The 12495-nt window shown below is 34.7% G+C and overlaps 1 protein-coding gene across 2 annotated transcripts in view; it reads left to right on the forward strand.

Moving 5' to 3' along the window:
* NOX4 (NADPH oxidase 4) overlaps positions 1-12495 on the forward strand; it is a 155191-nt gene that overhangs the window by 73511 nt on the left and 69185 nt on the right. For both annotated transcript variants that reach the window (XM_059708187.1, XM_059708188.1), the window contains one exon: positions 10163-10223. In XM_059708187.1, coding sequence (XP_059564170.1) covers positions 10163-10223 — 61 coding nt within the window. The remainder of the gene's footprint in view (positions 1-10162; positions 10224-12495) is intronic.

The raw sequence follows: 12495 nt of genomic DNA on the forward strand, positions 1-12495 counted from the left end.
CCATTGATGATGGGGATTAAGATTTTATTCCATTTCTAACTAAGGTAACAGAACAGGGACCGCATGTTTAAGTGTGTGCTTAAGATATGCAAATAAATTTGAACAAATTATAGGGTGGGGAGACAGATAAATAACTGGTTTGACACTGGTTCTGAGATGTAAGATTGGGTTTACTAGGATGGAAACTGCTATAAGTTTGATATGCCTCTTGAGAATAGTACTTGTGGAGACAGATAGGCCAGAAAAATCTATATTTAGAGGATAAAAGAAACAGAAAGGGAGTGTCAAATAGATAAAAAAACAAGTTATTTGAATAAATAATTGCAATTCTTTAAAGGAAAAAATGTTTCATTGCTTCAAGTTTTGCATTTTGTTTGTATGTAACAAATTTATTTATTAATAATTAAGAGAAAAGCATGGTGGTTACCAAAGGGAAGGCAAGTGGGGGGATAGTAATGGGTAAAAGAGGTCTAATATGTGGTGATATAAGAAGATTTGACTTTGGGCGGTGAGCACACAATTCAATATACAGATGATGTATCATAGAAATGTACACTTGAAACCTAGATAATTTTATTGACCAATTTAATTTGAAAAAAAAATAATATGTAGTCTGGCATCTAGTAAAATAACTAACAACATTCTATTAGATCAAGAAATATTTAAGTTCAGAAGTGAGTTGGATGGAGGCAAAGAGATTGGATGCTTAGAATTCTATATTCATGAGTTTTTTTATCTGACCATATGTGCACCCTACTCTATATAGGTCTCTAGGAAATGGTTTGTGTACCCTTCCCAGATTTGGGAGAATTAATAGCTGGCTCACTCATACTATCCCCCAAGGTGCAAATCTTGCTGCTATCTAGAAATGAATTTTAGTAGAGAAAACATTTTTAAGATACATTTTACATTATGCTGTTTTGTTAATTTACTATTGTTGACTTTAAACAGATGGCAACCAGATATTTCTCCAGCAAATTGTATTTATTCAGGAACAACAGAGAACTGCAACTTGGAGCATGTGGTCTAATGGTAAACCATATGCATGTCCAAAGAACAAGAGAGATAAACTTTCTTTTGCAGAGGAAAAGGGAGTTCAGAGGGGTTGTAAACAGAGTCCATTGAAGGAGACTGGGAGTTTGCAGTGTAGTGGCTTTTTATTGGCTGAGTTGTAGCAGTCTTTCATTGGCTGAGTGGTTGCTGGGCAAGGAGAAGGTCCTACTTCTTCCTGTTGGAGTAGCTAAGTAGAAAAACATCTTCCCGTTGGACATGGAAAGTATGTCTCTTCCTGTTCGGGGTAATTGGGTGTAAGTGGTGAGTGAGTGCTCCTCCTATGGGTCCTCACAGCTCAAATTTAAGAGGGGTTTCTGTTTATTAATCACACTATGTTTTCCTGCCAATTCCCTTCCTTTTGTGCAGTTAGTTCTGTTTGGCACTTACATGTAAAATGCATACTTCTTAAATATTTTCACTAGAAAGGGTTCCTTTGATATAAACAAAGCAAAACAGTAATTTCCTATGTGCTGATTCCCACTAAAAAGTGTGTACATACCCCATCTTTGTCAAAGGTAATAGTCCCTACTAATTAAATGCTTAAGAAGTTCCTTCATAAACTTTGAAAATATTATATTGTTTAATTCTTACTATATTCCTATGACAAGTGTACTGCAAATTACATTTTATGTAGAAAACGATGTGACTGAAAGAGATGAAATAAAGTCACACTGCTAGTTGGTGGCACAGGTGAGATACACAGACCTGCCTGGCTGAATGGCGTGTTGTCAGCTATTCTGCACAGTCTCTCTCTTGCCTCACCACTCATTGATGTTCAGAGCATTCAAATTTCTAAAACTATTATTGGTTGTAGATATACTTGTTGTTGGTGTCAAACAACCAAAATGTATTACCATTTAGGAGAGAACTGTACTGAAATTACCAAGAGGCATTTTCAAGAGAAATATGTAATTGAAAGTTTTGGATTTTCTGTAGTACTAAGCTCTTCGAATAGTGTGGAGAGTTAAAAGTCAAATAAGTTCTCTGCTAGAAAACTGTGACAGTAGAAGAAAAAATCAAATCTATAAAATATGCAATGCTCACAAATTCTGTAGTTTGAACTTCAACTCATTTTTTAAATGGAGAATAAATTTTTAAAACTGAAAATATGAGAAATAAGTACAAAAGATAAGGCACAGAAGCACAAAGTAATTTTCACAATTTCAGTCATGGTAAAGCTAAGTTTTGAGTACTGATTTTATTAGATACCCAAAGGTTGGAGTTTTATTTACTTAAGGTGCTTCAGCATTTTTACACTTGACATTTATTTTCCTACACAAAGACATGATAATTTGGTGGGTTTTCCTAGGGCGTTGTGCTTGTTTTCTGCTATTGCACCTACAAATCTCCTAGGGCAGAACCAGCAGGCACATGTTTGGTGTCAAGACTGAGGGAGAGCGGAGGTAATCCTATACTAATAGAACATGGATTTTGGAATCCTAGACAGTCTGGGTTGGAGGACTGGATCCCCCACTTATTAGTACTATATCCTTGGATGAGATAATTAACATATTTACCTTTGGTTTGCTTCTTTATAAAGTGTGGATAATAATAGTAACTTCTCTATGGAGTTACTGTGGGTAGGAATTAAAAAAGATATAATAAGTGCTAATATAGTAAGTTCTGAGTAACTTAGAAGTTGTTACCCACTGTCTCCTCCACATTTTACCTTTCATAATTTGTTGACGCCTCTCTACTTGTGTTACCACTCCCCACGTCACCTTTGCTATTATGCTTTTTATTTTTATTTGTTATGGTGGTTGTTTTAGATAATGAGTGTAGAACCAAGACAACCGGATTACATTGAATTTTTTGCCTCCTTCTGCAGCATGAACTAACTGACCAAGCTCTGGCCACAGTCTGGTTTAGAAGCAGTTATTTCTGGGATGGATGATTTATTTGCCTCTTGTGGTTTACTAGCAGTTAGGATGAATGATGGACCTTTATTGGCTGAAAACCTGGGTAGAATTTTACGTGTTGTTCTTCAACTATGTATTGGATCTCTAAGTGTTTTCCAGCTATGCTCTGTAATTGCCAAGTTTGGATTTTCTACCAAAACAAATCTATTAAAGTATGCTATCATCTAATTTAGATGTAGGAATCAGATATGATTTTACAAAGCTCAAACTTAAAGCATGAAACCTACTGCTTACTACAAAATGTAGCTTCTCTTAGTATTTAACTGAGGCAGACATTCGTTATGCTTATTGATATTTTTCATAGATTCTCAAAGAAATAATGCACAATCTACTTTTTTATGGTGGTAACAGATTGAAGCTTACATAAATATAACCATATCCATTCCTTATTATTTTAATTCAGAAGTACACATGTACTTTCCTGACAGCTGTATTCTAAATTGTGTGACTCATGACTCTTAAGCTTGGATAACCTAATTTCACATATTTTTCCATGAGTCAGAGGCAAGTTTAGCTGTTAGTTTGTTATTGTCTGTACTCTAACATAGCATGCCTTCACTTGCCATCACTGTTCTGCTTTGTGTTTTTAATCTCTCAACCAGTCACTTTGGGAATAGTCTTTCCAGTTTTCAATGAAAACCAGACAAGAATGGCCATGCATGGCTTAAATATTGAAAATATTTATTTCATTTCATGGGTTTAAATATAAGCAGGAAATCTGCTTTAGTGGTTTGGATCTTCTGTCTTGCTTTCATCTATCTAATTCTTAAAAATTGCTTTCCTCTAGGGCTTTACAAATCTTTTGCTTAGACAGCTTAGAAACTCAACGAGGATAGATGACAGATTAGCAAGGCAATAAAGTGTCTTAACTACAGACCACGCACAGTGGTGGAAGTTGCCACAGAAGGTCACTAATGTTCATGAAATATAACGGGACATCTGAATTCTCTGAAAGTTAAACATCACCTAATTGCTCAAGGCTGGCTCTTTTCCAGGGAAAAAGAATATATTTCTACAGTGCATAATGAGCGCCTGAATATATGAACATTAATCGGTCAATGTGTCCAGAGCAAACCTGCTATTTAATAGTAAACTTGATTTATTCAATTGGTATTTTTGGATGCCTCCTTTAAGCGAGGTATCAAAGAGAAAATGTTGGATAAAAGCCCTTTCTTGACTACATCTCCTTCCAGCCTCTCCCCCATTTTTCAGTTCTTAAGTTTCTTTTCTTTCATTTGCTCTTAAATTCACCAATGCTTGCCCACAGCACTCTACTAAAACATTTCCAAGGTCAGCATGACCATGTTACTGCTAAATCTAATGGTCATTTCCCAGTTCTCAATGGGTTTGACTTCTCAGGAGCACTTGGCACAGCTGATCACTTGCTTTATTAACATGTGTTGTTCATTCTGCTTCCAGGAGATCCATTCACCTGGTTTTTCTCCTTATTTTTCTGACTCTTTTTAAATTTTTTACTGTTCCTTGTCATTCCCATGACCTCTAAATATTAGAACACTCTAGTGTCCATTCCCTGAAGCCTTTTTCTCTCTGGTGATCCTATTCAATCTTATTCATGCATCTCTGTGTTATTGTCTCCCAAATTTATATTTCCAGCTCAGCTTCAACTCTAAAATTCAAGATCATATATCCAATTGTCTACCCAAAACTTCCACTTGGATTTCTAAAGAAAATCATAAGTTAGCATGTCTAAAATTGAATTCTTAATCTTTAGCCTTCCAAATCCATTCCATACTCTTCCAACCCTCTTCAGTTACTGCCAAGTTGTTCAGGCTGAAAATCTGGACGTAAACTTAACTTGTACCCTTTTTTTAAAAGACAAATAGTGCAGTCAACAATCTGTCCACACATTTTCTTGCCTCTACCTTTAAAATATGTCCATCATTTTCACACACCCAATCCACTGCCATCTGCGTGGCCCCCTAGTTGGTCTCCCTCTGTCTCCCCTTACTCACCTATCAGGTCCTCTTAAGAAACAGCCAGGATGATTATTTTAAGATGCAGATTAGATCATCTCATTTATCTGTTTAAAAACCTGGTAGTTTTCACCCTGAGTTATAGTTGATATAGTTTGACTTGCATCTGTGTGAGTGTGTGTGTGTGCGTGCGTGCGTGTGTGTGTGTGTGTGTGTGTAAGAGGGGATGTCAGAGGTCACTATGCTGGAAATACACTAAGGAAAAGGAAGGGTGGGGTTTATAGGGCATGGACAGGGTTTGGCTTTTGCTTTGAGGAGGGAGCCATTGGAGGGTTCTGAGTAGAGGAATGACATGTCTAGCCTAATTTTTAACAGCATCACTCTGGCTGCTATGTTAATATTAAATGAAGTGAAGCAGGGAGACCACTTAGGAGGCTGTTGTGGTCATCCAGTTGAGGTATGATGATGGCTTGTCCCAGAGTGGAGCTGGTGAGAAGTGTCAGATTCTTAACACATTTTCAAGTTAGAGTTAATAGGATTTCTTGATAGACTGGGTATGGAATGTGAAAGAAATAGAAAACTCAAGCTTATCGTCACAGTTTTTGGTCTTAGCAACTAGAGCCTTGTTAACCGAGATAGGGAAGGCTGTGCGGAGAGCCGATTTTGAGGAGAATATCTAGAGCTCAGTTTTGGACAGGTAAATTTGAGATGGCACTTAGTGTGCCTTTAAAAAATATTTACTGAGCTAATGAATGGCAGGCATTTTGGCTCTCCTTTCCACTGTACTAGTTATTCCTGCTTCTAGAGCCCTTTTTGTCTCACCTCTGCTTATCTTTGGGTTTGTGGAGGGGTAATTGCCTGGCTTGTGCTTGCAGTGAGGTGAATCTGGGGGTCCAGTTATTCCATATACAGACATGAACAGTTATTTTTTAAAATCATGAGCCCACACCCAGCCTCTATCTGAGACCAAAGATTTCTCATTATCATGTAGGAAAGATGGGCTTGCTTCTCAAAGTAGATCTCCTTTTTGAAGGGAGACTAGTTAAGTGTGGGAATGAAGGGGCAGAAACATGTTTTAGTTGATCCATGTTGGTGTAGGTAGATTATTAGACTGGATCAGGAGAAACATGAAATATAATGTTGGAAAGAATTTGGAACAGATGTGGTTGGCCATATAGGAAGGAAAATAACTGGGTGTTTATCCATAGGGGGAACAGAAAAGGTTAACCAATAGGAGATTGGTATGATCAGACCCTTTCTTTGGTAAGATTATTTGAGAGGACTTGGAAATTGATTGAATGTTGGCACGAAGAGAAATACCTGATATTACTCTGGGATTTGAGGCTCTGCTCCGATAAGGATTTTTTGGATTCTATGGCCAGATATAGGAGAAGGAGAAGGAGAATATAACTTGGGAAGTAAAACAACAGCAATTTGAGATATATTACATTTAGAGTGAATTTCTGGTGGAAATGTCTAGTAGGAATAGAAAATGTGAAAATAGATCTTTGGAAGAAAGAGCGAACAATAAAGTCCCGAAAACAATGATTAAAGAACATTATGTTCTGTGATCATTTCCTCTGGTTTAATAAATTTAAAAGCAAACACATTGTGGCTTTTAAATTTCTTTTCCATGTTGAGTAAATCCTTGTGCAGTGACATCATTTTTACATTTCGTTCCCAAAATGTAAGATAATTACATAATATCTGTTTGTATTTTTGTGGGACTGTTACAAAATCTTTTGAGCACATTAAAATCTCAATATCATATTGAGCAAATAATTTGAAGGAAAAGTGTTTTATTCCCTCTAGATTAGCAAAGTGCACATTTTCTCAGATCTGTTGTTATAAATTTTGTCACTTTATTTTCTTAGACTTAACTAGATGTTGTGGTATAGTAAGGTCTACAAGAGCCAAACTCCATTCTCTTCATCTAGGTAACTTATGTGAGACTAAAGGAAGACTCAACAATGTTTTAATGTTTACTTTTAAATTTAACATTTAAAACATTTAAAATTATAAGCATTGTAAAAGCTAATAATAAATTTTAAAAAATAGATGTGTAAGAAATGAGTTCTTACTTTCTATCTTTAATTTAATTTCCCAGAAGTTAATGTTGAGTAATAGAGTATTATATATTCTCTTCAACAAATTTCTATGTATAGAGAAAAAACACTAATATCTGTTTTTATTTTAATGATGTGAACTTAACTACACATACTGTCTTGCAACTTTTTAAACTGAAAAATTGGCATAAGCATGTATTTCTTTACTAATGTTCTGGGAGAAACAAGATAGCCATGGATATTAATACTTTATTATTTCTTTCCTTTGAGAAGTTTTCAAAACACTCTCAAAAAGATATGGATCCCTCTCTCCAACAATGTTGATTAAAACAGCCAGTTGCGCCCTAACCGGATTGGCTCAGCAGATAGTGCGTCGGCCTGCGGACTCAAGGTCCCTGGTTCGATTCCAGTCAAGGGCATGTACCTTGGTTGCAAGCACATCCCCAATGGGGAGTGTGCAGGAGGCAGCTGATCGGTGTTTCTCTCTCATCGATGTTTCTAAACTCTCTATCCCTTTCCCTTCCTCTCTGTAAAAAATCAATAAAATATATTTTAAAAAAAAAAAAGATAGTAAGGCCCTGCTGGTGTTGCTCAGTGGTTGAGCATCCACTTATGAACCAGGAAGTCATAGTTCGAATCCTAGTCAGGGAACATGCCTGGATTGCGGGCTGGATCCCCAGTGTGGGGCATGCAGGAGGCAACTGATCAATGATTCTCTCTCATCTGATTGGCCAAAGTCTCTCTTAAAATCTGTCTTCTTAATTCTTAACTAGTCAGAGGAAATTTCTAAAGGCATCATTCCCAAGAATTTGAGAGAAACAATATTGTGTTTTATCTTTTCAAAGCAGATCAGCCTTAAAAGCTGTATTAATGCCAGCTAGTAGAAGAGGAAGCTTTATAGGCTCCTACAAGACCTGAGGAGATGTTAAACATCTTATGTAATTATCTTTGACAATGTCTGTGCTGAAAGAATAGAACAGGGGTATAAATACTTGGCAAATGTTTATATTTTCCTTTAGAATAATACATTATGAGATTAAGTCAAGCTAGATGCACACTTAGTCACGTGAAGACAGACCTTTTTGCCCCCTATTCTATTTTCTTAGATTAGATTTTTACATAACCTAAGATAGTGAGTTAAACATCAAGTAACATATGGATAATCATATTGGTATCTTGGAACTCTGTTGGGATTCTTGCTTTCTGCAAACTACAACTTTTACTACATAGAGTTTCTGGCCAGTCTTAGGTAGTGTGAAGTAAAAATGGTGGGTGATTTTTACATGTCACATCATTTTATTTGGAGACTTACTAATGACAATACTGATTGATCTCAGAATTATTAAAAATCAGAATGTAAATTAAATATATATTAGACTCATAATTATAAATGAAATATTTTAAGTGTATATTTGATTTATTTTAATATTTTCTATTACTGCAAGCAGTAACAATCCTATTAGAAACACTAATTGCAGAATTGTAGTTTGGAAATCTATGTTACATTAATGCCCAGCTCTGCACATATATTAGATCATATGCTTTTTAGTTTGTTTGTGATTTGTCATGAGCATATGATTAATACCTACATTTTAATTTACTTTTTTTCACTGATATCCAAGCCTCCTTACTTCTGTGATAAGTCATTTACATATCTTCATGGTATCTTCATCTTCCTTTATCTCCTCTCCTCATAACAGCCTACCTGACCTGTGTTAATTGGTCCACAATGAGCTTGAGGATTTTAAATTTGTTTTATGTAACCCATTCTCTCTGACAGGGGCCTCCAGAACTACTGCCATTGTCTTGCATCCACGCTTTAACTTCAGCCCATATTCCCCCTAATATATATTGTTGTACATTGGTTCAATTCATCTTCAACCAATATGTTTTTTCCTCCTTCTCCATTAGATTTCTCAAATAACCCTTATCTTTTGCCATATCTTTATTTTGATGAAGATAGTGACCTTTATAGTTAAGAACTATGTAGTTAGATAAATCTGGATCTGAACTCTGCCTTGTCTTTTTACTAGTTCTATGATCTTGGGCAAGTTAATATTTTTAATTTCAATAACTCTATTTCCTTAGCTATAAAAGACAGCTCTCTAAGGTTATTGTGAGAGTTTGAAACTGAAGCACTTAGCACTGTCCTTAGCACATGATACCCAATGACCACTGGGTAGTCACAGACAGGTGATTCCTTATCTATAACCTTTAGGTTAGATGTATTTTTAGAATTCAGAATCTTGTGGATTTTAAAGGGTGTACATATTCCTTATATAAGACCTCTATTAGGATGTGAGGCAGCATTCTTAAACAAAATGATATTTCTGTAGGGAAATACTTCTGTATAATTTTTATATGGAAGTATTAGCCTCCCATCATTACCCATCCATCACTTCAAGTCAGATATTGCCACTGAGCTATAAAAATACTCATTTTTCAGAACTGTTGAATTTTGGAATTATGAATAAGGAATGGGATTCTGGAAAGTAAAAGGAGATTCTGCATTTTCTTATTGTGAACTATACTGTTCTCTCATTTTTACTATGTGGGTGTTTTCTAGGTCTTACAAACATGGGCCACAGGTTCTTTTTCTTATTTTTGTTACCATAACTCACTCTCCTCCCAGGGGCCCCTGCCTGGGGATATCACTCCTGATAGCTTCTGAGAATTAAAGGAATGAAATAGAAAGAAATGGGATGCTTTCAGCATCAGTTTCTTCTTTGGATATTGGATATTTAAGTCACATTGATAATTATATTTTTCTGTTCTCCAAAATTTGTTAGAATGCGAAACATATGATAATATCATGAGAGAAAAAGACATCAAAATTTTTAGTGTACATTCTGCCTTTGTAGTAAAAGCTGTGACCTCTTAAATATTTTAACTCAGAAGATATTTAAGCAAGATTTATAGTAAGATATAATATACTAGCAGTTTGAGACTATATTAAATTGTTTTATTTAAATACTTACAGGTTGTTAGAGAAATTTATATTGTCATATTGACTAGTTGACATTGCTCTTTACTTCCACTAATGACTACCTATGTACATTTTTATTCCATTGCTTTCTATTTTATATTGATTTGGGGGACTTGGAATGAGACTAAAAGTTGCAATTCAATCGTACCTAGTAATACATAATTATTATTTAGAATTTATTCTAGTATTTATTTATTTTTTTAGTGTCCTACTGAAACCAAGGCAACATTCGGGGTCCACCTTAAAATAGTAGGAGACTGGACAGGTATGTAGAACATATTGTTTTAAGATACATGCTTTGAAAATAATGAATCATACAATAATTTGTGTCTAAGTAGCAGAATTGCCAGCATGTACAGAAATGTATATATGTTCTTAAGCTGTTGTTTGTTTTCTTTACTTATACAGTTTTGATATTTATGTTTTCTTCTTATAAGATGAATTTTTGAATTAGAATATTTCAGATATTAGTAATTTTTATTTTCAAATCTTCATAGCAGCTTTATTTGTAATAACCCAAACCTGGAAACAACCCAGATATCTATTAACAGCTGAATGGATAAAAAAATAATTGTGGTATACTCATATAATGGAATAATACCTAACAATACTAATGAACAAACTATTGATATATGTAACAAGATGGATTAATCTCAAAATAATCATGGTTAATGAAAAGAGCCAAAGTCCCCATCCCTTAGAAAGTACTGTATATTGCATAAAATTCTAGAAGATGTAGTACATTTTAATAATGTATTATTCACTGTGTTTGCAAATCACAGGTTTCCACCTACTTGACAGATGTACTGGCAATAGTGGGAACACTGAACTATTTTTTTCCTTTGTTTTAGAGAGCATTATTTTAAAATTGGTGGTTGGTTTTACTCTTAAAATAATTGACACTTGGGGTTGATATCACACAAATCTTCCAGTTCTTGCATGACCTTTCCTGTGGTATCCACCTACTACATCTCTGAAATAGTGGTCATTCTTAATAGCAGGCCATTGGTGGTGGTATTTTACTCATTTGTTCAATAAATACTTTTTTTTATTTGAGAGGTTATATTAAGAGTTCTATGTAAATAAAAGAAACATTCATTCTTAATATTCCCTTGACTGTTTAGGTTGATTCCTCAGAGGAAAAGATGCAGGCATAAACATGAATGCAGATATAAATAAAGATATTCATAATTGAGTGCTAAACTAGGAATTAGTTTTTGAAAACTATAGGGAATCAGAACATGTAGTCTAGGGCTATAAGAGAAGGTTCACAGAGAAGATATAATTTGAGCTGAACCTGGAAATTCAGGGACATGAGGGAAGAAGTAGGTCGTTTAAGTGAAAATCACAGCATTGTCAAAAACCAGGGAAGATAATGATTAAACCATATTTAAGAAGGGTAAGTCAATCAGCCTAGTAAAAGCAAAGATTTTGTTCTAGGAAATAGTCTAGAAAATCCTCTTAGGGTCAGCTTGGTGAAGATCTTGAATGCCTAGACAAGATATTAGAGTAACATAGAGATGCTAGGGAACCTTTAAAGAATTTGGAGCATCATAATGAAAATAGTATTAATAACTTGCTAGTTGGATCAGTTAGAATCAAGGGAAGATTCTATGATGCTGGAAGAGAGTCAGTGGAGGAGAGGGGATGGAAACTGGGGAGTACAAGGAATGGATTTGTAAGCTGAGGTTGAGAAGTGAACATTGAAAAGGAGGAACTAATTTTTGTAAAAATAGGAAAGGATAATATATGTATTGTATAATAAAAGAGAAATATTTTAGGAAGAAGAACAATTGAAAAGCTTATATCACACAGTTAAAAAATGATAGTATAAAATTCTTTGTCTATAGAAAGGACAACTGGCTTGGTATTGGAAAGTTGAAGAAAATGGAGAAATATTTCATGGGAAAACAATGAAATTAAGTCAAAAGATCTTTGAGCAGTATTGACCTACTTGGAATCAAGAAAAACCAGGCTTGATTCATGTGATAACATTCAAAGAGCTCATGATAGTACAGGGTTAGAAAAACACTGGAATAGTTTGGAAACAGTAATTCTTATGACAACTACTTGATGTAACCACAATTGTTTTGTACCCTTTGACCAAGAATAAGTGAAGTTCTTTTCTGGTTCAAATATCAATATGGTAAGGATTAACTTCAGTAATGAACGGAAATTGGTAGAATTCTACATCTGAAGGGAAACAACCACAATGAAGGTATAATTTAATTCATCAGTGTAAGCAGAAACTTTATGATGGTTTATTGCTAATTATTGCTACTGAGTTTCTTCATATTTTCTATTGTCAGCAGCTCATTAAAATAAATTATGTCATCATTTATTTTAATCTCTATTAGGAATACTTAATAGTTTAAATTTTATCCTCTTATTTCATGTACTATGTCATTGAGGGATAAACAAGATCATTTTATTCAGAGTTCAGTTCCAGTCAGTTGCTTTTCAATTAATAGAGACCTTCTTGGTTATTTACTTTAAATATTTGTTGATTTGAAAAAAATGTCAAGCATTCATGCAGA

Source organism: Myotis daubentonii, chromosome 9 (genome assembly GCF_963259705.1).
Source record: "Myotis daubentonii chromosome 9, mMyoDau2.1, whole genome shotgun sequence".
NCBI lineage: Eukaryota > Metazoa > Chordata > Mammalia > Chiroptera > Vespertilionidae > Myotis > Myotis daubentonii.